Source organism: Cyanistes caeruleus, chromosome 7 (genome assembly GCF_971803275.1).
Source record: "Cyanistes caeruleus chromosome 7, bCyaCae1.hap1.1, whole genome shotgun sequence".
Classification (NCBI taxonomy): Eukaryota; Metazoa; Chordata; class Aves; order Passeriformes; family Paridae; genus Cyanistes; species Cyanistes caeruleus.
The window spans coordinates 11,000,167-11,027,908 of NC_141707.1; the positions used below are offsets into that span (position 1 = coordinate 11,000,167).

The 27,742-nt window shown below is 39.5% G+C and overlaps 3 protein-coding genes and 1 long non-coding RNA gene across 5 annotated transcripts; 2 read left to right on the forward strand and 2 right to left on the reverse strand.

The window, feature by feature from the left end:
• Positions 1 to 3,564: 3,564 nt before the first annotated feature.
• LOC111931783 (uncharacterized) lies at positions 3,565 to 14,930 on the reverse strand. The gene is made up of 5 exons (XR_015289513.1): positions 14,593 to 14,930; positions 10,923 to 11,257; positions 9,048 to 9,128; positions 6,147 to 6,276; positions 3,565 to 4,853 (listed from the first exon to the last, which is right to left on the reverse strand). It is a non-coding gene; the product is annotated as an uncharacterized LOC111931783 (long non-coding RNA).
• ASDURF (ASNSD1 upstream open reading frame) lies at positions 14,929 to 22,210 on the forward strand. The gene is made up of 6 exons (XM_023930425.2): positions 14,929 to 15,151; positions 17,201 to 17,254; positions 17,774 to 17,849; positions 18,439 to 20,004; positions 20,862 to 21,043; positions 21,884 to 22,210. Exons 1-4 carry the CDS (start codon positions 15,077 to 15,079, stop codon positions 18,507 to 18,509), a joined length of 276 nt encoding a protein of 91 aa, XP_023786193.2. The 5' UTR covers positions 14,929 to 15,076; the 3' UTR covers positions 18,510 to 20,004; positions 20,862 to 21,043; positions 21,884 to 22,210.
• ASNSD1 (asparagine synthetase domain containing 1) lies at positions 18,532 to 22,210 on the forward strand. Its single transcript, XM_086898449.1, has 3 exons — positions 18,532 to 20,004; positions 20,862 to 21,043; positions 21,884 to 22,210. Exons 1-3 carry the CDS (start codon positions 18,532 to 18,534, stop codon positions 22,143 to 22,145), a joined length of 1,917 nt encoding a protein of 638 aa, XP_086754575.1. The 3' UTR covers positions 22,146 to 22,210.
• Positions 22,211 to 22,469: 259 nt separating this feature from the next.
• Positions 22,470 to 27,653, reverse strand: OSGEPL1 (O-sialoglycoprotein endopeptidase like 1). 2 transcript variants are annotated; one of them, XM_023930706.2, is made up of 8 exons: positions 27,109 to 27,653; positions 26,722 to 26,971; positions 25,707 to 26,094; positions 24,575 to 24,779; positions 24,346 to 24,494; positions 23,669 to 23,799; positions 23,452 to 23,523; positions 22,470 to 22,607 (listed from the first exon to the last, which is right to left on the reverse strand). In XM_023930706.2, exons 2-8 carry the CDS (start codon positions 26,931 to 26,933, stop codon positions 22,517 to 22,519), a joined length of 1,248 nt encoding a protein of 415 aa, XP_023786474.2. In that variant the 5' UTR covers positions 26,934 to 26,971; positions 27,109 to 27,653; the 3' UTR covers positions 22,470 to 22,516. The 2 variants fall into 2 exon arrangements, with proteins under 2 accessions (XP_023786474.2, XP_023786475.2); XM_023930707.2 differs by having other exon boundaries at positions 26,722 to 26,960; positions 27,109 to 27,327.
• Positions 27,654 to 27,742: the final 89 nt, after the last annotated feature.

A 27,742-nucleotide genomic window follows, 5' to 3' on the forward strand; every position in this document is an offset into this window, starting at 1 on the left:
ATGTGTACAACTATTTATCAGCTAAAGTTAATCATGTGCCTAATTGATTGTCAGATTAGATGCCAAGTGTAAATGGTATACAGAGGACTGTAGATTATCATATATATGACAAATATATTTAGCATTAGTCATCAGCTCTCTGAAGTTGGGACCATTTTTAAGGTTTTTTTTCTACCTTAGCATCAAAGTAAACTGTTAATGACAGGTGTTTCTTGAACTTTTGTATTATTAAATATATTTATAAAAATCACCACATACTGACTTTCCTGAAGGATTCCTCTGCTCAAGACTGAAGTCTTTCAGGAAGGCAAAACAGTCTTATCTGTTAGGCCATTAATGTTTTATGAGTGCCATAAATCAGCTGCAATTTCTCTCCAACTTAATATGCCTGTCTTTTCTATAAGTCTACTTAAAGTTTTGTGTGTCAGGTTTTATAGATTCAGCTATCTGTGAAACCACAACTTGACCTAATTTAATAGTACTGCGTAACAGAAGAAAGCTCACTTGAGAAAACTCACTAGCCATCCTGAAATAAAGTTTATTTCTAAACTATTCGAATAAATTATTTCATAAATATTTTGAACTACATTTTTAGTTTGTTAACAATTAAGAGCTGCTGTGTCCAGTCAGGTACTGCCACTGATTAAAGTAAATTATCATGATCTAATATAGGAAAAGTCAGTTATTCAATGTGAATTGGTACACAAAATACCGGATATGCCGCACTAATCAAGTGACTAGTCCGCTTCTGTTTCTACTCTACATAATCAGTAAATTAGCCATATTTTTAATTCTAAGAAGATCCACAAAACCTGATTAAAGGCCAAAATATTATTAAATTCTGAGGCAAAATTTACTTGTATAGCTTAATACATTTCTAGTTCGAGGCAACCCAGTGAAAAATAATTTGCCATCTCTGCAAGATGTTCAAATGGGAACACCACCAAGCACACATATAGGTTTTGTAAAAAAAGACAGCAAGCTGTACTTATTCAACAAACAAAATAACAGCCAGTTTAAAAAATACAGGCTGCATCTCCAAATTATGGAACACAATTGCTACTTTTCACGAACACCACATATAACATGAATTGAGAAGCTGCAGAAGGTAGCATTACATCTAAATCTTCACATGTGAATATGAAAGAAAAATAAGAATATTTTTGTGCCTTAACTGGCTTAACTGAAAGTTGGATGGAAGCACTGATAATTCACTGCTTGCTTTCTCCCTACTGATACCAAAATGAAATGACATAGCAGCGTGCTAACTGATTGGGGGAGTCCTGTCACTGATGCAGGGGGCACCCACAATGCAGTGTCTCCCTCTAATCTTGTTCTGGCACCATGGAGTTGAGCAGCAGCTACAGGACCTGTGTGGGGAAATAGGGTAATGCTCAGAAAGCTCATGGTAAGATTCATGCTGTCAAACCTCCTGGTACCAATGCTGAACTCATGCTGCACAAGCTACCATCTCCAGGAAAAGCATTACAGTAGGTTGTCATATTTTCCTTTAAGTTTTATCAGCAGCTCAGTGTCTGCAGAGTGAGAATCCACTGGTCAGCCTACTTTTTGTTCGATCACAGGGGGTTTCTGTGTCTTTCCAAATAAGTGTATTTTTTGTCTTCATTTCCTGTGCTGTAAAAAGAGAGAGACTTTCTAAAGTCTTCTAAAATCTGTGGATGAATAGTGTCCTGCACAGTAAATTCAGAGTGCTGTCATATGCAGGCATGTCTAATTTTATGTACTCTATTTTCTCATCTTCAGAATGAGGATTGTATCACTAAGAGGTTGAACTAGAGAGTGTCACTCAAGTGTTCTGAAAACTTGAAAATGGAGACAGCATTCAATTAGTTTGCTAATTAGTCTCACCACATGTATACTTCATGAAGTTTAACTCTGCAGAGAGGCCAGGGAGCAGGAGACAGAGAACAGTGATGTTATGGTGAGCAGGCTGATATTAAATTAATGATCATTATAAGCAGATGATACTTTATCAACTGACTAATGTTGTTGACTATTAGCTGAGAATTTGTTTTATAGAAAATATGCAGTTCAGTTTACAGATCTACTGTACGAAAAATGAGCTCCTCCCCCAGTGGTACCAGTGAAGTTCCCTTGTGGCAAGATGCTGAGGCCTTCTGAAAATCCAAGGAAAAAAAAAAAAAGTTTGCAGGCACCTTGGGCAGTTTGCAGGATTACCATGTCATGATTTGTCACACTTTTAACAACTAAAACATATGTTTGCACACTCTCCAAAGTACTGGGTGCTCCTCAGGACACAGAGCACATGGACAAAGTATTAGGGCTACTACTGTATTTTTCCTGACCTACTTGGTTATTTTATATATTAATTTATATTGTAACCAAAAAACTACTGACCACCTCATATCCAGTGTGTCTGACCTTACAGTAGTTCCCCAAGGAAAGAAGATCCCTGTGTAATGAGTAAAGAGGTATTTAGTTTAGTCAGACATCACTTTCCTTGAGGGTTCTTCAGAGCCCTCTCCCTACTGCATCCCTTGCAGGTGTTTGCTGTGTGCTTTCTGATATGCAACAGCTTTTTGGTGGGCAATCTGCACAGGAATTGTGGGATGAAGTGCAGTTGATAGAGCGGTGACTGTGCAGCCATACAGCAAAGCTCACAGCTGCAGGATCAGAGTGGATAATAGGGAATGTGGAGTGAATAGCAGTAACATCTGAAATGCAAGGTGCAAGCCATTTATTATGGGTTTTAGAAAAACATGGAAATTAAAGAATGGCTAGAGTAGAACAATAGAAGTGGCTTCACTGGCCAGGTCAAAGTAGACAGTGTGACAAAAGGAAGAAAAACAGATTAATTGATCTCAGTAGTATTGTCAGCATGGAAGAAGGACTTAAATTTCAATAGTTAAGCATGCAGAAGAAAATAAGGCTTACTGCAAATAAAATGAATACAGTAGACACTGTCCTTGTTCTCTCTCTCCACTGTAACTTCACAGAAGTTAAACAGAATTCTTGTTGCAGCCACAGGACCAACTGATAAGTGTAATCTTTGCACTGGAGTCTGTGGCAAATCAGTAAGTAAGGGAAATGGGGTTTAAGTAGCATTTCACACAGGTCATCTCGTAGAAGCAGGAGATGTAAGCAGGCTCATTGGAAAGAAGGGTCATGGATTCAAGGAAGAACTTGCTGCTAAAAATTAGGTTACATTGTGGCAGGTTTTATGAACCTTGTAAGATGTTAGAAACTTTCAATATTTTCTTGATTGCAAAAATTTTCAATACTACTACAATTCGTATTGGAAAAGAGCTCAGAAGGTCTCTTCCCTATTTTCCTGCACCAAGCAAAGTCAGCTATGAGATCAGGTTACTCAAAGCTTTATCCAGTTCCAAGTCTGGAGACTGCAAAATCTCCCTGAACAACCTGTTCCACGGCTTCTCTTTCATCATCTGCATCTTCTTTTATCTCATTTGAGAAATTAATTAATGCTTCCAGTTGCCAATTATCGCCTATATCTGTTCCTGATTCATCCGATAGTGGCACCTTAGAATTTTTTATTCTGCTAAGGAGGCATAACTAGCTGAATTTTTTATTTCTTTTTTTTTTTACACAGTTCATACAGTATGGGCTCTGGCACTGTGAAGAGAATAAGAGCCGAGGAAGATGATGCTGTGCTATAAACTTAACCCCCCACCTTGTTCAGGGGATCATAAAGCTGTAGAGGATGGCCATGTTATGAACAGTCTCACAGTTGGTATATTTAAATTCTGTAGGCTAAAATGCTCTAGTGTAGTGCTTTTAGGAGAACCACCTGACTTCTGTACAAGCTGAAAATATTCTCACTGTCATCAGAACAAAGATTTCAGTCCCCAGGGAAGTTTTAGGAAAGAAAAGAAGCAGCTGTACAAGCATTCCTGCCAAAATAATCAACAAAACATAACTATCAGTAATTGGAGTACATGGCTGTATATTTTGCACCCTGAGAACTGCAGGGAGTCAAAATAAGAGCAACAGCTGTGGAAGAGGCAGTTAAATCAAAAGGGAAATAGAAAAGGACAGCAAGATACTCCATGATAAAAGTTTTTATTAATTTTGAGGTATGCCTTTGGGCCCTCTGAGACAGAGGTCAGGCTGCTCATCATCTCAGCAAATTAAAAATCAGCAACGTCATTTGGGTACCAAACCAAATAATGGTAAATGTTCTTCCCACACCTGTGCACAAGGTGTGGCACTCTGATCTTTCATCAAATCTCTGTTTGCAGGAAAACAGCTTGCTAGATAAAGCTATTGCCTAGTAAGAGCCTTTCATAATGTCCACTGGCCTCACAAACCTGGCTGGGTTACCCAGGAAATTTCCTCCGATGAATAATCCTTCCTGTCTGAAATTGGCATGTTTTGTGTAATTTTGTAGACACTGCAGGGTGCTCAAGGACACAATATTGGCCTGATTACACCATACTCCCTCCTCAGACATAATGCAGAATTTTCAGTCAGGATGTTGCAGCTGTTCTACCACTGTGCATTGCAGTGTTATGCAACAATTAAGGCCAGGAAATAGAGATTACTTCATACCTAGTGCAGAGTGGGTGATGACTTTTAAATATCCTCAGAGGTAAAGTTATATTTTACAATTAAACAACAAGCAAATAAACATATGAAGCAGTGGCACTGAAATCAAGCAGGAAGGCTTGATGACTTTGCTTAATGACTTTGAAATATGAAGAACTGAAAGTAGTCTAACATCAAATCACTGTAACATATGGAACATGACTTTACCAGAGCTAACTGAGCTTACCAGAAATATTTTACCTATAGGGTCATATAGAAGATGCTCCACAGGCAGTGAGGGCTACTTGATCCAAACACACAGCACACTGATGAGAAACAAGCCATAAAGAATTAAACAATAAAATGCTGCTAAATAATTTTGCTATGCATGAGGTCTGTTCTGAAAATCAGAAATTGACAGATATATAATAAACTCTTGCAAAAAGACCTATTTACTAACTACAGATATATTGCAAAATCTTACTTTTAAATATGAACTAGTTAGAAAAATGAAAATCTAGTTAGAAAAACATGAAAAATCAATTGTGTTAATGTCTAAGCAGAATTCCCTGTAGTTGTATCTCAGTAAAACCTCTAGTAAATACTTCAGTGGAAAAGTAATGTTCTAATGCTAAAAAGCAAATGCAACAAACCTCAGGGAATCCAGTTATTTTTAATTAGTCATGCTAATTAGCACAGTGAAAGCCTCAAAAGTAAAGATGATAACGAAAGCTCAGCCTTGCCAACTGCCTATCTTCTGATACAAGACACTGGCATTTGTGCAATTGTTTGAATACTGAACAGCCAGCAGTAGTTACTACAGTGCAAGATGCCTTTTGTTGTTGCTGTTCACTTCTTAAAAGGAACATTTGACCCTGAAGTATAAGATCTTTCAGATTCACCTAAGTTCCTGACATTATGGCGTGCCCTACAACAGCTAGTACTACAAAGCAGACTTCAGTTGTTGTGCAACTTGCTGTTCCTTTCACACACACAACTACAGGAGACTTAGGGGCCAAAATTAATTCCCTTTCAACAACTATTGAAGCATGATGTTTCAATCTCATTATTTAACTGTACTCTATGATAAAAAATATCATTAGTGCTCAGAAAACTAGTCTATTTTAAAAAAATCAGCATTTTTAAACTAGGATTTTCTGTGGCAGTACATTTCACTTACCAGTTATGGGCAACATATATACTTTCAGTTCTAAATATATTAAAACCCCACCACTCAGTGCTTTTTCAGTTATAAAATTAAATTTAAAAGAGGCAACAATCTCTACTATTTGGATGCCCCTTTCAACCATTTTTCCAGTTCTGATAGAGTTGTAAATAATCCCACATCAATATACCATATGTGTATGAAACACACAGTATCATTGAAGTGTCAGATCAGAAAGATAAGTTCTGTCAACACTGCTAGAAAACATCTTACCAATCATCTAGCAAGTATTTCCTCATTTTTGTTCTGCATAGGGCAAGATATGTAGGCAGAATAGATGGTGCAACTTGTCATTAGAAGCTCTGCTGGGAAGAAGCTGAATACTATAAACCTTCTCTTCTTCCACTCCCCTGTATCACTTCCCTGTCTATATGTTAGAACACAAAACCTTTACCCTCAGTCTCCTCAGCTTTGTCCTCAGCATCAGAATATGAGACACACTCGAACTCTGCAATGGCTGGAAACTGAATTGTAGCTAGAGTCAAACGTTCAGCTTTCTTCATCAGCTACGTGTATGATGCAGCCTGGTCAAAGAAAAATACCTTCAGTTTTGAAAATCTAAAAGCAGCTTGAACACCGACTATACTGTCAAGATAATATATTGAAGTATACATTTATGCTTGCCAAGATAGAGACTAAGATATCCTGCATGGTTTTGGAATGGAGTAGTGCCTGAAAGAAAATAGCAAACTGCAGTGGTATCAGATGCATATTTAGGGCTGATTTATTACATGTGAGATTTCCCCCTTTTCTGTTCTGTTTGTTTGAATTTTAATTGTGTCCAAGTATTAATTAACTGAGTTTGTTTTAATGACTTCTGTAAACTTGAAAAAATATTATTTGAGTTGGCCATGATGACTTAAATATCCTTTTCAAAACAGCATCTGGCATCCTCAGAGGTCATCAAGCACAAGTCAAAATTGTGTATCAGTAGGCAAGACAGATCAGATGTGGAGCAAGAACAGCATCTCTTAAGGTATAAAGCTATTTAAAATTATTTCCGTTCTCCCTAAGTGGCTTTATTATTATTAATATTATTTGTTTGCAGGGGTTTATAAGTGCTTAGTATCATCTAAATTCCTTATTTTTCCTTATTTGACAGCATAAATACATATGAAACATAGAATTCCAGAATATAAAAAAATGCTACTAACAATAAATAAAAAATCTAGGATTATTATCTAATAGAGTAGGCTTATGTGCATATATATAAACTTGTATTTCTGTATTCACAAACTTCCACACAATTAAATTTATACAGATTAGACCTGAAGTTTGAGTAAATCTAATGAAAATCCTGCAGCAGGAAGATGTTCAAGACTGTGCTGCTTAAATTCCCTGCAAGAAGAACACAATAACCCAAATAGTTTTTCACCAGCTAAACCTTGCTCATCTTGCTTTGTAATCAAGTCATTTGATTCAAATGATGTACAAGAGAAAAGCAGAATTTGGCTTTGCAGTGTACTATTAATTTAAACAAGCAAGTTCTTCTAAAATAAGATGATAATGACTTTATTACAGTTTAAAATACTAAATATGAGAGTAAACATAAAATAAATCCTTTTACAGTTCTTACTCAGAAAAAGAAATGCATTTCATTTCCCAGTGTAATTTCTGAAAAAAAATTTCCAGTTTTTCAGTCATTCAAATAATATATTTTATTCTCCAAAGTGTTAGGTGTTTTATTAAAAAGATAAAATGGCAGAGCACTAATGGAGAAAGCACACAGTCTGCTGGAGTCTAGTTAAGTGCATGATTGAAAATAAGCCTGACAAAGTCTCCTGGCAACACTTTGTGGAAAACACAGTAAACAAATAAGTGTAAGTTACACGAACAGTAACTGAATGCTAGAGCCTTCATTTCTTAGCCAAAAATACTTCCAATGGCTCTATGGGCATACATTGCATCCATTTCAGTAGCAAACAATATATGTTAGGCTGTATACAGTAGACTTACTTAAGAGAGGATTAAAAGTCAATTAAATACTTCAGATAAAAAGTAAAATTTTAAAAAAAGAGAGAAATTATTGTCCTCCTCTGATTTTTAAAGAGATCATGACCTCCTTCTAGTTAATACAATTTTTAATCAGATACCTTAGTGTAATCTCTGCAGTAGCTGTGTAAGTAATAGTGTAAATCTGATAGTTGCAAGGACTATGAGGCCTTTTCAGCAGGTGTTGGCTAAACCTGCTCTGCTTTAATTGTGCTGATTACTGTATAAATTTTAGAACAGTTGTGATAGATTTATTACCTTAACTCTGCTAACCATTAAGCCAAGCACGGCCTGTGACACCACTGTCAGGGGCTCAGACATAGGGGTTTTTCCTACTGGGACAGAGAACTCCTGAATCCCTGTAGTCAAACCTTAACCATACTCTGTGTCTAAGAGTGGCTTTATATTTTGAATTGTGTTTTGAGCTCTGGACACTGTCTATAAGAGGATTTTGACCAATTCATTATCTCCTGGATAATCATTTTTCAGGATTTCACTGAAAGTGGAAACTCAGTGAAGGCTAAGAAAATACAAAGAAAGTAAAAAATAGTTGCCCATTTTCCCTTCTTTAGAGAGAACTTTCATCTGTTTGGACTGGAATAATTCCAGAAATGTATGTTCCTTCATTACAATTTATTGTATGCCTCTCTGTTTGTTCTGGTCTGGAGAGAATCAAATGTAGTCACATCTTGTCCATGTTGCTTGCAATTTAACCATTTTACTAATGGCTACTCTGAATTTTCCCCCTTTATGCACTGATGCTGAAAGGACTGTCACTTCAACCTACTGAGAACTATAAGCAACCTATAAGCAAAATCTGGCAAGGCTTGTTTAGTTTAAATTCAGTATTTTTATTTCTGACTTTCACTGCTAACCAGGGTCACTACTTCTTAGTAAGTCTGCCAAGTTACACTGATACTGTTGTATTTATAACCTTGTAAAAAGGTTTTAAAAGTTTGCTTTAACACTATTAACTACACTTACATTGTGTGTAGGCTAAGATATTAACTTAGAGGTATCTAGTGCTATTTTGGGTTTGTTTTGTTCTCCAGACAGCTACTATACTGATTGCTAAAATGCTAAATACCAGTACCTTTCCTTAAAGAAATGTCAGAATATTAATAAAAAGGATGTTACTCAAATGTTCAGTGTTACAAAATTGTATGATTTATCTTGGCTACCTCTCTCACATGTGATAATGCATTTCAGTGGCAGAAAGACCTTAATTCTATTACCTAAATTACTGTTAAATTCAGAGCCATGGGCAAAGCTTTGCTAAATATTTAACAATTAAAATACATACCAGGAATTATGCAATGATACCTCTCTCTCCCTTGTGGTTATTCTTGCTCCAAATGATGAACTCACATTTTAAAAATCAGCACTGAAAATACCAGGAATGGAGACAGCATTACTGCATTTTAAGTAACTGCATCAGATACAGCAAACATTAAAAACCTATCAGCATTTTCATTGCTGGTTTCTCAGTTCTAGTGGTCCTGCCTTGAAAGAGAAGGAAATACTTTGAGGGCTATTACACTATGTCAAACATAAGATTTACATAAGATTACATTATGTAAAACATAAGATGTGTAAAACATATGGCAGTAGTTACAGCCTGCCATAGGCCCCTCTTCCTTAATTGCAACAGCTGTAGTTACTTCAAAAACTGTGGTAAAGTAGGAAAGAGTATAGGATCAGTGATGGTGTTTCACAGGAGAGTATTTGGTGAAAACAGCTAAATCTAAGTGATGTTTAGACTTTAAATAAGATGACAATCATAGTAAGGCTTAAGGCACAGCAACTTGCAGCCAGGGAATTTTGCCTTTTTAAATGTTATGTCAACATGACAAATAGAAATGTTTTGTTCTGTGATAACACAAAATAATTGTTTCATGAACTGTTTTCTGTGAGCTGCTCTGTCAGAAGTCACCTAGCTGTGGAATGCTTAGTCTGCTGTTCCATGAGAACTTGACCAGAATATTTTCTTTCCAGCTACTGAGATGAAGGATCTAGGTTTCCAAGCAAGCATGAAGGTTTAAAACAGTCAACATAAAAACTGTGATAAAATTAAAATACATACACATTTGCCATTCAGTGCAGTGAATATTTCTGCAATGAGTAGTTTTCTGACTGTGACTTCATAAAGCAAAAATACCCCTATTTTAAATACAGAAACAGTAATTTAAACATGGAATACTAATGCTCATAGGTGGAATGTGAATAAAAGCCAGGACCTTCAAGTTCTGTTCCTCACCCTGCCAACTCACACAGCTGTGGCTTAGATTTCCTATCTGTATTCACCCATCTCAGGCATTTTGAGTTCTGTGGACCCAAAAGCACTAAGTATCACATTCAGCATAAAAGGATGGTGAACAAGTATAACCCTCAGGACTGAAAGTTCTGCAGTGGGTTGTTTCTTTGGGTCCCAGGTTGTTTTGCCACGTGTGCAGGCTGATTTGTACCAAAACTTTGAATAGAGAGAAGAAAAATAAAATTGGACAGGAATAAGGACAGTGGGTAATGGCATAAACGGGAAGGTCTCAGCACAGCCTAAGACAGAAAGAATGAAGTTTAAAATAAATGAAGTCTAACAAAGTTTTTGGTAACATGGCCACTGGCACATTAGAATTTGATAACCTTAGTGTTTCCCTTCAAATTACTCCTATCTCCAGTCTTGGAAAAATATCTCTCTAGTGGCTCTACTTGCCCAGTAGCAGGAGCTAAGCCCAAATGTATGTGACAGTGAGAACAAAAGCACAAAAAGCACATGACAGCAAGACATCTAATAAAACAACCTAGGCAAGATCCTAATCCAGCTGGGCATCTTAGAGCAAACAGCCTTACCTTCACTCTTGCCTCAGAGAGCCTTGCATAGGTATTATGTATTTCCCCCTTTCTCCAGTCTGCTCAGACATGTTCTGTTCTGCCCAAGCTCTCACTTAGGTGTCTGTTGTGTGCCTATGGAATGTGCTTTATGGGGCTGTAACCTATCTCAGCTGAAATTACCAAATCCCTGATTCCAAGAGACCCATATCATGGGAGCAAAAGCAGGCTGCCACTTCCATATCTTCAGCCTATCCTGCTCAGGCCTGCCTACTCCTCCAAAACCATCTAATCTCTGGGTCTTATCTTCCAGAAAGTATCAGTTGTACATAGTATTAAACACAGTACTTACTGTCATGGAGGCACTCCCAACAGGAAAGAGAAGCAAGCCCGTAATTATCCTCCAGTCTTCTCCAGACTTCCTAACTCAGCTTCCAAAAAGCAGACTTACTGGGCAGGTTGACTCTTCACTCAGAGTGTTTTTGCTGCAATTCTCTTTTCCTTTTCTCATTAGGCAGAAGTATTAGCACTAATCTGATTTTATATCAAAATGGCCAATCCAAGATAATCCAAATGAGGCATCTGTTCCAGTGTTCCTGAGCAGTTCTAAGCCTCTCATATGTCTGCTCTTTGGTTGCACCAACAGAAGAGCTTCCAACATCCAGGCACCAGGCTTTCATCTCCATACTGCAAACAAAATGTTTGTTTTGTAAGACAGAGCACTTGAATTTTTAAGATCCCTGAACATTCACTGCTCAAAATGAGTATCTGGAATTCTGATCCCAAATTCAAAACAGTTACTGCAGTAAACCTGTGCATTGGTTATTCAGAGCATGTGAGGGACTGCCCTGCAACAGACAAACCTAAATCTTTTAGTTCTGCATTTCTAAGTGAAATTCAGCACTAACATGAACTTAGCTCCCTTTTAAAGTTTAACAAAGTGCACAACAAATTGTTCTGCACTAAGGGAGGAAAAATTATGAAAAATCAAACTGTCTTTTCAACTACAGCAACAAAAGATCTGGAGAAAGGCTCTTGTATACATTAGAGTCACTTCAATTTTACACTGAAGAACAGAGTGGACTTGGAAAAGTCTATTTTTATATCCTCTCTTACTTAAATCACCAGATGAAAGACTGCTGTGAGTACTTTACAAATAAGCTGTTTGTTTCCACACTTTTAGAAGCTTTGAGATATGCAATCAGATTGTAAAAACTAATGAAAGACTGATTATAGTTCTCAGCTATCGTGACAACAGCCTTAAAATCCTCCATGTGAAAGTGATGAAACTCTGCTTTTAATTAGAAAATTAATAATTTTATGCTTGTGAACTACACAGAATATTTGTGCAAATGAGTTCTCAAATTGCTTTAACAGTGTATCAGAAGGTGCTGAAAAAACTGACTGTACTTCAAGACCATAAAAGTGCTCAGACTTCTTATTTGCAGTGACAGGACTGTTAAAGTATGATTATAGGTTTTGTAAGGTTTCTTGTGTAACTGACAATCTAGGTACTTAACCTAAGGAAACAAACCACAACTTTGCCTAGATTCCAGTGCATATATCCAGATCCCTGGCTGTGTAAATTGACCTAACTCCCTTCACATCCTGATGCCTCAAATTAGCAGAAGGATTACCATAAAGCAAACCCAACTAATTTCAACAATTTGAATTGTCAATAGACTGGTATAAATTAGCAAATTAAAATATAGGTTCAGCTGTGAAATTGACACAGAGATTGACGTTACATCTCAGAATCTACTCAGGTGAATTATGATGATACAATGTCTGAATACAAAATAACCCAGGATCAGAGCTGTGCATGTTCCAAAACAGACAAAAACCTACATAAATGCAATATCCTCTGACTGTGCTCTCCCCTTTTAGAGACCTCATCCACCTGCCTTTCATGGCTGGCCCTACTCTCTCTTTGACTGTCTCTTTGCAGCCAGCACAGTTTCAGCTTGCTCTCTTGTGGCCAACATTAGAGCTACAATTATCCTGATGCCATTCCTCTCCAAAGGCCTCTGTGACCGGTTCTTCTAAAGCATGACCAGTTTCCTCAGATTACAGTCACTTACAGCCGAACCTCATAAACCACTCAGACTTGAACCCACAACCGATTATGGTGGCTTAACATGTTACCAAGCATCAGCTGAGAGATACAGAACTGAGTACACACGGATTTCCAGCCTGAAGCAAAAAACATGGAAACTTTGAGGCTGCTAAGCCTCCAAGACAGTATCAGTCCTACCCTGTGCCTCTCACAGCTGTTAAATCTCCCAACACAAATGTACTGCCAAGATCATGAGCAGAGGTCTTCAAGACATGACAGTCACAAGAATGGTCTCACCTCTTCAGCATGGTTTTAACAGCGGCTTTTTGGAGCTTGATTATTTAAAGGTAACTGCTTTGGCCATGCATTTGCTAACAGGTGATAGCAACTTCAAAGACTTTCTGGCATCAGTAAGTACTTCTGGTTTTTAGCTGTCTGCATGACTTGTTGAGTAATTTGTGTCATTTTTTATAAAGATTCCAGATACTGAAAAGGTGAGGGCTTTAAAAGACTGAACTATTCCTTGATACTTTATTAACACTGTGTCAGGCATTATTAACCTCCAGAAACAGTTTCATGATAGTAAAAAACAAAAATAGTAGAGAACACCAAAGCTGGCACAAGTGCACAGACACAAGCAGAACGACCAGAGATGTGTCACTGAATGACATTGCCCACTTAGCTGTCAGCCAGATGAGCTCTAAGTGCCCTCCCCAGATCTCAGGAATAACAGTGCAGACACACCACAACACCAGAACTGCAGCAGCCCTGAAATGAGCTTGAATGGAGATGACAGTGCTCTGCACAGGGAGTGAAAAGGTGCCAACCTTTCCCTTTGCTGAGTTGCAAACATTATTGTGCAAATACTGCTCTTATTGTGGGTATGACTGCAATTTCAGGAGTGATCCTGTCAGAGGAATTCATTCATTTTTAAAAGGACCTATCAAAAGCCAACTCCTTATCAGTAGAAGAATCATCAATTTGTGGTAAGACCAGAAGCTAAAACCACTCCACATTTGCTATTATGCCTCATGGTAAGATAAGAGTCATGGTAATTCATGACTCTTCTGAAACAATCAATAACACTGAGTGATGGATTTTTGATTAATAATCATTAACTGCATTTATTACTGAACATAAAAAGGATAATCAGTACAGAAATTATACTTTGACTACTGGGTTACTTGATCATCAACCTTTGTAACATATGAACAACAAATAAAACACTTGGGCAGCAGAGGGTTGGGAGTTATTTAAACTGAACAAATTACTCAACAGAACAATACTGACAAGCTACAAAGCACGCTGAGCAACAGCACCAAAACTGATCTATGTGGCCCAGATATGTGTATTTCTACTAGAATTCAAATGACAAGCCCCAGAACCACTCCAACCCATAAAAATGAGACAATGATGTATTTATAAAGACAGGTAGGCATATGACATATCTATAGTACAATGGAAGAGACAGAAATGTTGAGATCATCTTAGGTGGATGATCTTAAACATCTATCCTGTAGTATATTAATAATAATAATAATAATAATAATAATAATAATAATAATAATAATAATAATAATATAAAAATAATAAAATATTATTTATAATAATGAAATCATAAAACCCTAGAATGAGTTGGATTGGAAAGGACCTTAAAGATCATCTCATTTCAAGCCCCTCTTGTGGGCAGAGACTAGACCACTGTGCAACCTGGCCTTGAACACTTGCAAGGATGGAGCTGCCACAGCTTCTCTGGGCTCTGCGAGTGTCTCACATCCTCCGTGTAAATAATTTCCATAAAGTATCTAATTTAAACCTGCCTTCTGTTAGTCTCAGTCTATTCCCCCTTGTCATGCCCCTCTAAAAAGTCCCTTTCTTGTAGAAATATATCCTAATAATGAATGTAATGAAACATACGATCCTAGTATCTGTAAATAGTGTATGATTCATATTTCTCCTGGAATACCTTTAAGTAAACTGCTTAAAGGGGTTTGAGAGTCCGCTGCCCGACAGCAGCCCGGGGTCACACCACACCAAACCACTCCTTTCTTTTTCCGGGTGTTCCGACACACTCCCAAGGAACACAGTTTCCAAACTTCATTCCAAACATCTCCGCCTTGGGCCTGTCCCGACGCCCTCCCGGACACGGCTCCCAGGAACTCCGTCCCTCCCTCCCGGGACAAACCGGCGCAGCCCCGGCTTCCCCCGGGCGGGGGCGCCAGCGCCCTCAGGATTCGCGCCATCCGGCCCGCGCCCCGGCGCGTGCTCTGCCGCGCCTGCTCACTGCTGCCCTGGCAGGCGCGCGCACGGCCGCGCGCGCTGATTGGTGGTGTGCTGCGCGGCCCCGGCTGCGCGCATGCGCTCTGCTGCGACTGGCTTCGGTGCCGTGCGTGGGAAGGCGCGGGACTGTCGCTGCCGTCGGGTGCGAGCGGCCGGTGCCCGCCGGGGCAATGTCGGGCCGCCCGCCGCGGCAGGAGGATGGAGAGAGCGCGGCGCTGCGCCACAAGGAGGAGCTGAGCCGGCGGGTGAGCGGAGGCGGCCTCGCGGGGCCCTGTGCCGGGATCCGGACCGAGGCGCGGGCGCCCTCCGGAGCCTGTCGCCTCGGGTGCGAACAGCGTGAGGAAGAGGAGGGCGGGTGCTGTCACGGCCCTCGGGCCCCGAGAACGGCCTGCATTTAGCGAGCTTGTGTTGCCTCGCTAATAGCTCGCTTGTTGGATTGGTATTTTGGCTTCAGGCTGAGCTTGAAATGTCAAGTGAGGCTTGTGAAGATTTTCTCATAAAATCACAGAATACCTTGAGTTTCAAGAGACTCCCAATGATCGAGTCTAACTCCTGCGCTGTACAGGAGACCCCAAGATTCACACCATGTTCCTGAGCACGTTATTCAAAAGTTATTTGAACTCTGTAAGGCTGGTGCTGTGACCTCTTTCCCTGGAGAGTTCAGTGTGCAACCATTCTGTGGGTGAAGAACCTTTTCCTGGTATCCAACCTAAACATCTCCTGACCCAGCTGCAGGCTGCTCCCTGTGGTACAGTCACTGGTCACCAGGGAGAAGAGATCAGTGACTGCCCCTCCACTTCCCCTTGTAGACTGCTATGAGGTCTCCTCTCAGTCTCCTCCAGGCTGGACAAACCAAATACCCTCACCTGCTTCTCACATGGCTTCCTTCTAGTACCTACTTCAACTTTTTCTGCCCAAAATGTTCCAAGAGATTTCAGCCACAGAGGCTGATGCTCCTCATGTATCTGCTCCCTCTTCCCTGGTGCCCACAGCTTTCTTCAGTATGCAGCCTGCCAAGCCCTGTGGAATTTTCACTTCAACAAACCCCATCACAACCTTCCAGTATCCCAGTGGGGCCTACAGGGAAGCCAGAGAAGGGGCTGTTCTTCAGGAACTGTAGCGATAAGACAAGGAGTAATGTGTACAAATTGAAAGGGGGAAAATTTGGGTATTAGGCAGAAATTCTTTGCTGTGAGAATGGTGAGGCACTGGCACAGATTGCCCCGAGAAGCTGTGGATGCCCCAACCCTGGAAGTGTTCAAGGCCAGGTTGGATAAGGTCTGGAGCAACCAGTTCTTGTGGGATGTGTCCCTGCCCATGATCTTTAAAGTCCCTTCCAACCCCTTAACATTATGTGATTATATGAAGAAGTTACTGCTACTTGGCCATGTTGTATAGAGACGTGATGAGATACGTTTTTGATTGCCTGGAAGCTGCAAAGCTGGGACATCACAGAGCTACAGGTTGTGACTTTTGTTGTGCCTAAGTGGCTGGTTTCTGCTCTTATCCTTGTTGGTGTTGTAGATACATGAGATTCATGTAGCTGCTGGAAAAGTTGTACTTTGAGTGTGCCATATTCGGTTTGGCTGACCTCTGTGGCAGCTTCCTACTTTGCACCAGTTCCAGGAGACACAAAGGAAGAGCAGTCAGACCTGTATTGTTTGCTTCTAACAAAAAGCATTGTGCCCTCTGAACAGATTTTGTTTCAGTTTTTGGTTTTTGTAACAGTCTGGTTACTCTTTAGCGTTCACAGCTGCCATTGTAAAATAAAATGCGAGTATCTGTCACATCTGTCAGTGCAGAACAGAGTGGTAAATCCCACTAAGGAAGTTAATGTAAAAATCCAGAGCAATAGAAAGGCTCCCATTGCTCCTAATACAGTTCTAGAATATTTGAATTTTCATTAATTTCATTTTGAATGTGGAGCATACCTGTGATTGTAAAGTGTCTTCTTGATAATATGCAAATTTTTTTAAAGTTATTTGATGTATTAGTTGTGTGCATGTTCTCTTCTGAGGGGGAAAAATGTGCTCTCTGATTATAAATAGCTATAGGTACTCTGGCTTCCCAAAGGCTTTTGAGGGTAGGAAAAATACCAATGCATGCAAAATAGCCTGTTTCTAGAGGAATTAAGAATGTAATTTTTATACTTTGTCTTCAGTGATTCATTTGGAGAACAGCAGCTATACATGCGTGTTGCCGTCTTAAAGTACCAGTAGACGTGCTCACCACTAGAATTATAATACAATGTCTTGTTTTTATCACTAAATTCAAATGCATCTTTTGCCTTTCAGATTAAAGAGCAGAAGATTGTAGTCGATGAGCTTTCTAACTTGAAAAAGAACCGGGTAAGGTTTTACAAATTTCCTCTTAACTATTTAATTTGAACAGAGAAATAAACATAGAGACAAGAGGGGCAACAAAATCTGAGCATGCTGTCTTTAATTTGTTGCAATACAGATTTTAATAAACATGTGGTCTGCTGTGCTCAGAATAATTTGTCCTGCAAATGATTTGGTTATGTATACTTGTGCAGTGTTGGAGTTTTTTGCCTTTTTTAAGTTTCATTTATTTCATTAGGATGTTTGAGTTGATCACAAGGATTCATGAGGTATTCTTACTTTTTCTGTGCTTTTGTTTAAAATAGAATGTGATTCCTTGTGGATGAGGAAACTTGGAATTGTCTTATGTTCAGCATTAAATGCTTTTGATGGTACAGCATTAGAATGTAATGGTGTTGGCAGGGCAGAACTTACCCCTTCACTTTTATACCAAGAGTGTCTCTTTGAATCCACACCAGCTTCTGCTGCAGTGTGGTTCCAGAATCTGCTGCTTTGACTTAATACAGTATGGGTTTTGTTTTACAGAAAGTTTATAAGCAGCAACCCAATAGCAACATATTCTTCCTTGCAGACCGGACAGAAATGCTGTCTCAGTGCAAAAGTAAGTTTGCAGTGTAAAATTATCTCAAATAGTTAATGTTTAAAAGCTGTATTTGTAGCTGACTTCAAAGATATATTAAAATGAGAAAATTGCAGCTGTGTCAAATGTGAAGTAATAGGAGAATGGATAATAGAGGTGATGATGGAACAAGGATTAAAAGAATATAAATTTAGGAGTATAAATTTAATTTTCTGGAGTGAACAATTGCTATTTCTCCTTGCTTTAATTTGGGTTAATAGCGTTGCCATTTTAATTCTCAGTTCCCTTTTCTCACTACAAATGTTGAAGTCATACTGATTATATAGGCAGGAGTTGGCCATTCCCCTATTTCACTGTGGCTTTCTTTGGAAAAAAAAACCATTATCTTTGTATAATTAAAGAGGAATATGCTACAGCAAGCTTATATAACTTGTGTTAGTAATGATAGAACATAAACATAGCACTTTGCTTAATTAGTGTTTTATGTTTATCACTTTAATTGAACAAGTGGCTGGAATTATTAATTTTGTAGATATACTCTTAAACTTATCTATGCATATACTTTCCTGTTTATGAAACTGATTATTTGTGTGATTCTTCTCTCACACAGATACGTTAGATGAATTAAAGAAGGCACATCAGGAGCTGGAAAATTCAGAAAAGGCTAAAATCAAGAAGTAGTTCATGTGAATTCCCCATTGCAATGTGTGGTATTTGCTGTGTTGTTACCTTGAGCAGCCAGCGTGTGATTCATGATTTCCTTAGTGAAGACATCCTTTGCCTTCTGAGAAGAAGAGGACCAGACAGTAGCCAACAGTTGATAAAAACTGTGTCTGATTTCTCTTATGAATGTCTGTTTTCAGGCCACGTACTTCACTTGAGGGGGCTGCTGACTCCTCAGCCTCTGGAAGATGCCAATAACAATATTTTTCTTTGGAATGGGGAAATTTTCAGTGGAATTCATGTAGGAAATCTAGAGAATGATACTGAAGTAATATTTCATCATCTGGCTTCATGCAGCAGTGAAATGGACATTTTGTCACTCTTCTCATCACTTCAGGGTCCCTGGTCTTTTATCTATTATGAAGCACCCAGACACAATTTATGGTTTGGCAGAGATTACTTTGGTCGTCGTAGTTTGCTTTGGCAGTTCAGTCATGAGGTTGACAGCGCTTTCTGTCTCACATCTGTAAGTGGGTGTTCTGCATCAGGCAACCAATGGCAAGAAGTCCCAGCATCTGGAATTTTCAAAATTGATCTCAAAGCTTGTGCAGCAAGTAAATCTTTGTCTTTAACATTGTTTCCATGGAAGTACAGCTGCAGAGAGAAAGCTGCAGAAGAAACATGCATTGATCAAGTGTCAAAAGACTTACCAAATCACGTACGTCTTGTGCTGAATGAATCAAAGCTGTGTCTTGGAGCACCAGTTATCCCTTTAAATAAAGTAGTTTCTAAATCTTCAGGTGCATGTCCAGGCTCTAGTTTTAGCAACATTAACTGTGTGGTTTCTGTAGAAACCCTTCAAGAATTTCTTGCAGAGGAACACAAGAAAAAATTAGCATGTCGATTTATTGATGTTTTAAATGAAGCAGTCAAGAGAAGAGTCCTGTGTCTCTTTAGAGATCCAGATCAAAAAGCAAGAGCAGTTCCAAGCATGTCTCATAAGAAAGCACATGTTGCAGTGCTCTTTTCTGGTGGCATTGATTCCATGGTTATTGCAGCCCTGGCTGATAAACATGTGCCTTTGGAGGAGCCAATTGATCTTCTCAATGTAGCTTTCATGATGAAAGAGCAAGCTAAGCACAGGGCTACCACTAAAAGACATACCAGCCATGAAGTACAGCTCCATTTGCTTTGTCCTCAAGAGAGTTGTCAAGATCTTGATGCTGACACTGGTACTCATTTATCTTGCTTTGATGTTCCTGACAGAATCACTGGTAGGGCAGGACTGAAGGAATTAGAAGCCATTAACCCTTCAAGAACCTGGAACTTTGTGGAAATTAATGTTACACTAGAGGAATTGAAAAAAATGAGAAAACAGCGTATTAATTCCTTAATCTATCCACTGGATACAGTCCTAGATGACAGTATTGGCTGTGCAATTTGGTTTGCTGCCAGAGGAGAGGGCTTCATTAGTAACCAAGGAGAACTGAAACCATATAAAAGTCCTGCAAAGGTACTGTTTCGTTTTGTTTTCTGCCTTATGTTTGACTTCGGAAATCAGCTGGGATCTTTGTTTTTCATAAGGCTTCTGAAATTCAGTGTCAGAATGTAGAATATTCTATAATTCTAAAATTTGTGTAATTCTAGAGTTAAAAATCACGTTCAGTTCTTTTGCCATGTAATGTACATGTCTTTTCAGTGAACTTGGATATGCAGTATTATGAGTAGGAAAAAAATAACCACCGTAATTTTTGATTCTGATTTCTCACTTCTCTGTTCCTGTGGTTAATGTTGGGAAGAAGGAACTGTTTAATTTCAGCTGTTGAAGGCACAGTAATGGGCCAGATGTAATCATTGTTTTTCTCTTGATAAAACATTTTACCCTTCTTACTGAGTAGTGTAAACCATTTTTACTTTGTGTAACATAGTTGTTACTAACCCAGTAGCTGGTAAATGAATAATATTGTGTGTGTACGTTCAGGTAACTACAGCATATGATGTGATCTTTGGCAATAATTTTTAAAGGCTGGTGTTTAACAAATGTTGTGTATTATCATAGAAACTACCAAAGACATTCTTCAAATATACCGGTGTATTTGTGATACATATGGCATTATGTTGATGTTTTTAGTTTGTTCTGTGTTTGCATGTACTTTAAGGTCTGATTGTGAACATAATTCAAGTTACCAGTGACTTTACTTGGAATTGTTTCAGGCTTTGTAAATGTGTAAGGCACAGCCCATCCTGATAGGTAGTATCTTTAAAAAATGTGTATTCAAATTTTTCTCCTTAAGATGAAGTTAAACATTTAAGGTCTGCTACATACTAACTTGCTTAGATACTAAGGTTTCTTATTCTCTGTTTCCTCAGGTTGTGCTTACAGGAATTGGAGCTGATGAGCAGCTTGCTGGGTATGCTCGACATCGTGTGTGTTTCAGAAAAGATGGCTTAGAGGGTCTTAATAAAGAACTTGAAATGGAGTTAGGCCGCATTTCTTCTCGAAATCTTGGTAGAGATGACAGGATTATCGGTGATCATGGAAAAGAAGCCAGGTATTACTGTTTTAACATGGAGCAAAACTGGTTTTGCTGGTTAGATGCAGTTTTTAACACCCCTAACAAAATCGTAATTGAAACTTCTGTGTGTTTTATTGTCTCTAGTTCTGTTGCAATTTTGCTAATGTGTACCGTGTTGGGCAGTTTTTGGTTTTGTTTTTTAAAAAAGTGGACTGTAGTATATTGTGGAAGAGTTTACTTAAGGAAATTTAGCACTTGATTTCCATCTAGAAGTTTTAAAAAGTAGCAACAGATGTTGAAATAGGCAAAGTCAAGCTGGTTTTATCATTTTAAGCTAAACACAAAGTTTTGCTTTGTTCCGGTGTGGACCTTTGGGGAGTGTCTCTGGAGAATGACATTGTAACAGAAGCTGTGTATTCCTATCCATGCAGTAAAGGCATAGGTAACATTCACCATGTGTCTTGGCTATTAAGTCTGTAGAGTAGAAGAATCATTTTGTGTCTACTTCCTCCATGCTACTGTCAAATTGAAACAAATTCGTTACGTGTTGTCCAGGAGCAGAGGCCATTCAGGTGCATGAAAGGTTTTTTTCATGCGATCTTTGTGTCAGTGTTTTTCCAAATCTGTTTTTAGTTGCACATTTTGAGTTCAGCACAAGAACAGTTTCAGTGGTGGATGTGCAGTGCTCTTAACCACGCACATGATTAGGTATGAATGCCTGAAATTCAGAATGATACCAGCATTTGTTGTGGAAATCTTTTAGTTTCAAAGTTACAGCGTAGTTTCATATGGTCTTTACATGTGGTAAAGGGGAAAACCAAGACTATTCCTATGGAATTTTTAAAGGGTCTTTCCCCATGTAAATCTCTCTTTCAGGTTTCCTTTTCTTGATGAAGATGTTGTTACATTCCTTAATTCTCTGCCTGTCTCAGAAAAAGCTGATTTGACTTTACCTCGAGGAATTGGTGAGAAACTGATTCTGCGCCTTGCAGCCAAAGAACTGGGCCTGACAGCCTCAACTGTTCTGCCAAAAAGGGCAGTACAGTTTGGATCTCGGATTGCAAAACTGGAGAGCAACAGTGAAAAAGCATCTGACACATGCAGCAGACTGAAGTTACCTGCAGTAGATGAATTATAGAGCTGTATCTTGTGATGTTGCACTTACTCTATGCACAAAGTCAGTAAATCTTTCAAGTTTTCTAAGAATGTTTGGTTTGTGTTTTTTTACACACTTGGACATAATTATTAATAATCAGATTTGTACAGGTGTACGGGTATGAGGAACTCACCATGAATGCATCCTTGCTTTTAAGCTTTTTTTGGTTTAATACTGAGAATGCTTCATTTGGAATAGTAACTGGAATCACTTTGGTGACAACAACACAGCATTTGTTTCTCTGACAGGTGATTTTCAACACTTGTAATCCAGGCATTGTCACTAAACATAACAGCATTTACACACTTTTCATTGAACAATTTATAGTTGCATTTATTTTATTAAGTTACTTTTTAAGATGCCAACCATCGTATTGTTTTTAATTTTGGCACTTTGATGGAATCTTCTTCAACTCTTTTTGAAATATCAATTCCCAGGGGAGCTCTAGAAAACAAAATTATGTATTTGTTAATTTTTAACACTGTCATTGCCATATCAGACAGATGTACAGCTTCACAGACCTTTTTTACAATTAGCAGGAGAGTCAAAGTATTTTGGTACATTCCCTGCACTTCTAAGACTGTGACTATTTAAAATAGCCTATCTGATGCTATACATGGAAACATCTTTACAATGAAGAAATATTTGTGTTTGTGGCCATTTGAAACTCTAGAAACACAGTTGAGATTTCAAAGCCATATTGGGGGGCTGTTGTTTTATTTAGATTCTGATTTTAGTTGATAGTTCATTTTATGTCTTGCTGATGAATGCAAAACACACTAGAGATTCACAGGTATCTCCTATGATAATCTTAAATAATGTATTGTCCACAGCAAGTAAAACTTAGTTTTTTACTCACTGAAATACATACAGCAAATTATTTTTGAAGTAGCATATAATTTTTCATGTGAAAAATGAAATATTTTTTTTTTTTGTATTGAGACCATCCAAGTGTGTTTTTCTGAAAAGGAAAAAAAGCCAAAAAAAAAAAAGACCAGCTGGTACTTTTGAAATATCCACATTTTGTTTGGCCTTAAGCCTAACATCTATACAATCATCGTAGGAAAACACATAGAACTGTTAGAGTGTATGTAAAATTAAATTTCTGAGCCAAAACGAACATAAATGCATGCCACAATCATCTGTATTTAAAACTGCCTTGGAAAGTAACTTTTAAATTTGTATGTGCTGCAGAGAGACTCCTCAGCAGCTTGTGCCTCTTTTTCAAGTGACCCCCTTTCAGTGCCCACAGTGAGCAATGAGGAAGGAGGCTGGGAATGTCACTTACCTTGGCTCATAGCGGATGCCAGCAGTACTGTGTAGAACACCCAGTCCTGCACGTAACCTTTCAATGCCATTCCTGAGCAACAAAACAATTACATAAAAATGGATGTCACAACTCTGCATATCAGCACATCGTTCAGTCAGCACAAAGAGAGGTTCTTGACTCTCATGTCAACTTCACATTGCTCTTGTAATGTTGTTTAAAGAGAAAAAATTCTTACCATGCAATCATAACACCATTATCAGTGCAGAGTCTCGGGGGAGGACACAGTAAAGCAAAATCATTTGCATCTGCCAGGTTCTGTAGACCTTTTCGGATATACTGATTACTTGCAACTCCTCCTGATACAACCTGACAGCATTTCAAAAAGAAAAAAAGGCATTAACTCAAAAGTACTGATTCATCACACACAACTAGCACCGTGTTTAAAAAATGGTTATTAGCTGAAGTTCTAAAGACAACAATATATACTGCATTTGAAGATTAAAACATACCAGAAAAGAGTATGCTAAGTAAGCTTATTATGCAAAAACACATTCCTGAAGCATGTCAGTCTAATGGAAGGTGTCACTGCCCATGGCAGGAGTTGGAAGTGGATCATCTTGAAGGTTCTTTCCAAGCTAACTGAGTCTATGATTCTATTGTAAGTAGAACAGCCATCAAGTATTGGGGAGCACAAGGTTAAGCTGTTATGTGAGGTTAGGTTAGGCGGTAAGAAAATCTCTCTAGCTTAAAACCCAGCTAAATATTTATATTTACTTCAATATTGTTGGTATTTTAAAAATATAATACATACTGAGAACTCTCTCATATGTCAAGGTAGAAAGTACAAGGCATCTGCATCTTCAAATGATGCTACAGATTCAGATATAAAAAGGGGAAAAAAAGCATACCCACCAAAGTGGCATTTTTGGATGGTAATATGCCGTTTTTGATGCAGAAGAGCATGGCTCGATACGTCCTCTGGATAATATGAACAGTCACTGCGTGCTGTACGGCAGCAGCAACATCCTTAACACAGGACAGGATCTCACCTTCCTGAATACCTATAAAAGTATATCATCAAAGGGGATTCCTGAGTGTAGGTCATCAAAAGCTCAGTTCGTATCTGACTGCCTAAAACTACCTTCTTCTTTTTCTTTCTGTACAATGGCATTATTGATGAGGTTTTGGAGTCCAGAGAAAGAGAAGTCGCAGTTCCGATACTGCTGCATGGGCAGTCGGAAGGTGAGCAGTTCCTGGTTCCCAGTCTGAGCCAAGTGCTCTATGGCCTTCCCCCCTGCCATGCTGAGGCACTCCGGGTGCTTTCTTAGAGACAGTCTTCGTGCCACCTGAGGAGATGACAAACAGAACAGGAATGAGTTCCTCCTGGACTTGAACTTCCTTCTGCAGTGACATCACTGGACTACAGTCCATGGAGTAAAATGTGACACCAAAAAATCCAATCCAATGTGAAATTACAAACAGGGCATGGTAAGGGTAAGACGTAACACCAACCCAGCAGGATTTTTTTTGTTTCTTGGAGCATTTAGAAATGCAATTCTAGAATAATCTGGACAAACAAGGATCAACAAACAAATTTTGCAGGAAATATGACTTACTCTGTTTTTGTGCTATAGGAAACACACATACACACACTCTGTCATACTGTATTACCAGATACACAAGAACAAGGTTGGTTTCAACTTTCGAAAGTCCCCTTTCTGACTCCATGTACCCCCCCAAGTTTTTAAATAATGTGCACAAATACTGTTTAAAAACAGAACGATGCCATAAGTGGCCAATTTTACAGACTCTACTCAGGGAAAACTTGAGATCCTGAAGGCCAAACCATGCTTTTCAAACTCTAAAATCTAAAATTAGTATGAAATGTTTTAACATGCATTGTTTTAAACCTGGTAGCACAATAACATCTCTATAAAATACCTCTATAAATCTTCTCTAAATAATACAAATTGTTTGTATAATCCATGTCAATGAAATATCCAACATGAGTTTTGGTCATGTTGCCTGTTTGCTAAAATATAATTAATATTTATTAATATTAATATACATATATTACAATTGATATTTTGTGTACATTTTAAACAGTCTTTCATATTTTAAATCTATGGCATTTCAAAATAGAAAAAAGTGACATAAAACTTGTATTGCATTGAATTGCTGTCTTCAGGCTGATGATAATACTACCCCTATGTAGTATAAATGCAATAAAAATAAGAGAACAGCTAAGGAAAGGTAAGGAAAGGAAATATTACCTTATCCAGCATGTCACCCGGTGCAATGTCGATGGACTGTCCAAGCAGGAGGAAATCTGAAACTCCTTGTGCTACTGCCAAGAGACAGTGGCCTCCAGAGATTAGGAGAACTAAGAAGGGAAATTCCAGGTGATGTGTGAGCCTGATGGTCAGTGCATGAGCCTCCATGTGATGGATGGGGATGAAGGGCTTCTGGTGCCTGTTGACCAAGCTCAGGCTGTACTGCAGCCCCACACCCAGGCTCAGAGCGAGCCCAGGTTTCACTGTGGTTGCCACAGCCGCAAGCTCGGCCACAGAAACGCCGCTGGCACAAAGGGCCTCTTGAACCACTTGCTCTATGTTTTCTCTGTGAAGCTGCTGTGCCACCACGGGAATTATTCCGCCTGCTCTAGTGAAACCAAGGAATTACAATGCATTGGTACAATTCATAACAGATAGAATGGCATAAAAATAGTTGTCAGGCACCTCTTAACCTTGGTGTATCCTGCCTGTTTCCTCATTGCATTCTCAAATGCCTTGTTTAGTGTCAAGGGCACTGAAGAGAGCATAATTATCAGTGGAAGGCCAGAAAAGGATGTAACTTGCCCTTTTTTGGTACAGATGCTTTTTAAATGTATCTCAACACTTCCAAAATTAATATTCACAATCCCTCACTTGTCAGCTCACGTTCTTAACCACCAATGCTTATATTTGATTAATTTTTCCTTTAAAAAGTCATGGCATTTGCTGATTTTAACAGTAGCAATGATTTCAACTTTTATTCACAAGCTAGAGAAGTAATCTGTCTCTCTTTGAAAGAAAATACTGAAGGAAACTTGTTAAATGCATGGCATTTCTTCCCTCCCCCTCATTACTATCTCAGGCAGTATGTGTCGTGGCCAAAGCAATACATCTTCACACCTACCCACCATTTACAGAGTTTTATGGGGCAGAGAAGACTTTTTTATGGATGATAAGTAACAATAACAATAAAATCCTTATTAAGGCAGAAGCCTTGAGAGAAGTCTGTTCTTACTGTAAATGAACTTCCTTCTGACAGTGCAGTGCTTCTCCCAGAACGCAGCCAGCTTCATCCACCACAGCAGCGCCGGTGTCATCACAGCTCGTCTCTATTCCCAAAACCAGTCTGCCAAAACGCTGCTTTCCAGAGCGAGCAGAGCTGTTCCTCAGCCACGCAGCTCGGCCGTGCTGAACTGACCGCGAAACGCTTTTGGCAATGCAGTTCATTCTTTATAATCTACCTGGTGGTTACGTCTAGAAGAGAACTGTATAGTTTATTATTACTGGAGGGTTTTCAAGCACGTGTTCTACTCTGATTTTCTGAAGAGTTTTTAAAGTCATGAATGGCCACACATGACATTTCAGAGCCTTAAGAAAAAGCAGCTGGGAGGTAACGCTTTACCTGAATTACGTGTGAAGAGAGTTCCTCCCTAAGCTTGCTGGTGGCGCCTCTCGCAGCCCTGAGGGAGGTCACACACGGCCCGCCTGCGGCCCGCAGCACAAGCGCCCGCGGGTGAGCGCTGCTGTGCGGGCAGGGCAGGGCGACTCCGGCCGCTCTGCCGCTTCACGGGCTCGGCCCCATCTCCGCCGATCCTCGTCCCGCCCCGCCGAGGGCAGCGGCGGCCGGAACCCCCCGGCTCCGCCCCGCCCGAGTCGCGGCGCACCCGCGATGCGGCCGAGTCGCGCTCTGTCGCTTCCCCGCCCCGCTCCGGGCCCGGCTCCGCCCGCCGGGGCCACGGGGCGGCGCTCCGGGCCGGCGCAGCCGCCGTGCGGGCCAGCGGCGGGAGCCGCCGCTCCTCGCCACGCCTCCGCACGGCACCGGCTGTGTGCGGACAACCCTACCGACACCGCATTCGGGCCCCGTCTCGCAGTCCCTGCCCCGCAGCAGCGACTGACGCAGGTCGCATTGTGATGGCCGTTATTTAAAAATCAGCCAGTTACCACTTCCTGTGCGAAAAACAAACATAACTAATTACTTCCAATTGCTAAAGAAAGTGCCTAACTCATTGCCCTTATTTAACAGCATCTTTACCGAT

Coding starts and splice junctions, on each gene's coding strand:
- ASDURF (XM_023930425.2), top strand. CDS start 15,077: ATGTCGGGCCGCCCGCCGCGGCAGGAGGATGGAGAGAGCGCGGCGCTG. Junction 15,152..17,200: donor AGGAGGAGCTGAGCCGGCGG/GTGAGCGGAGGC, acceptor TTTGCCTTTCAG/ATTAAAGAGCAGAAGATTGT. Junction 17,850..18,438: donor AATGCTGTCTCAGTGCAAAA/GTAAGTTTGCAG, acceptor TCTCTCACACAG/ATACGTTAGATGAATTAAAG.
- ASNSD1 (XM_086898449.1), top strand. CDS start 18,532: ATGTGTGGTATTTGCTGTGTTGTTACCTTGAGCAGCCAGCGTGTGATT. Junction 20,005..20,861: donor CATATAAAAGTCCTGCAAAG/GTACTGTTTCGT, acceptor CTGTTTCCTCAG/GTTGTGCTTACAGGAATTGG. Junction 21,044..21,883: donor GATCATGGAAAAGAAGCCAG/GTATTACTGTTT, acceptor TCTCTCTTTCAG/GTTTCCTTTTCTTGATGAAG.
- OSGEPL1 (XM_023930706.2), bottom strand. CDS start 26,933: ATGAACTGCATTGCCAAAAGCGTTTCGCGGTCAGTTCAGCACGGCCGA. Junction 24,780..25,706: donor CGGGTGACATGCTGGATAAG/GTAATATTTCCT, acceptor TCATCTCCTCAG/GTGGCACGAAGACTGTCTCT. Junction 23,524..23,668: donor AATGGTGTTATGATTGCATG/GTAAGAATTTTT, acceptor TTTGTTGCTCAG/GAATGGCATTGAAAGGTTAC.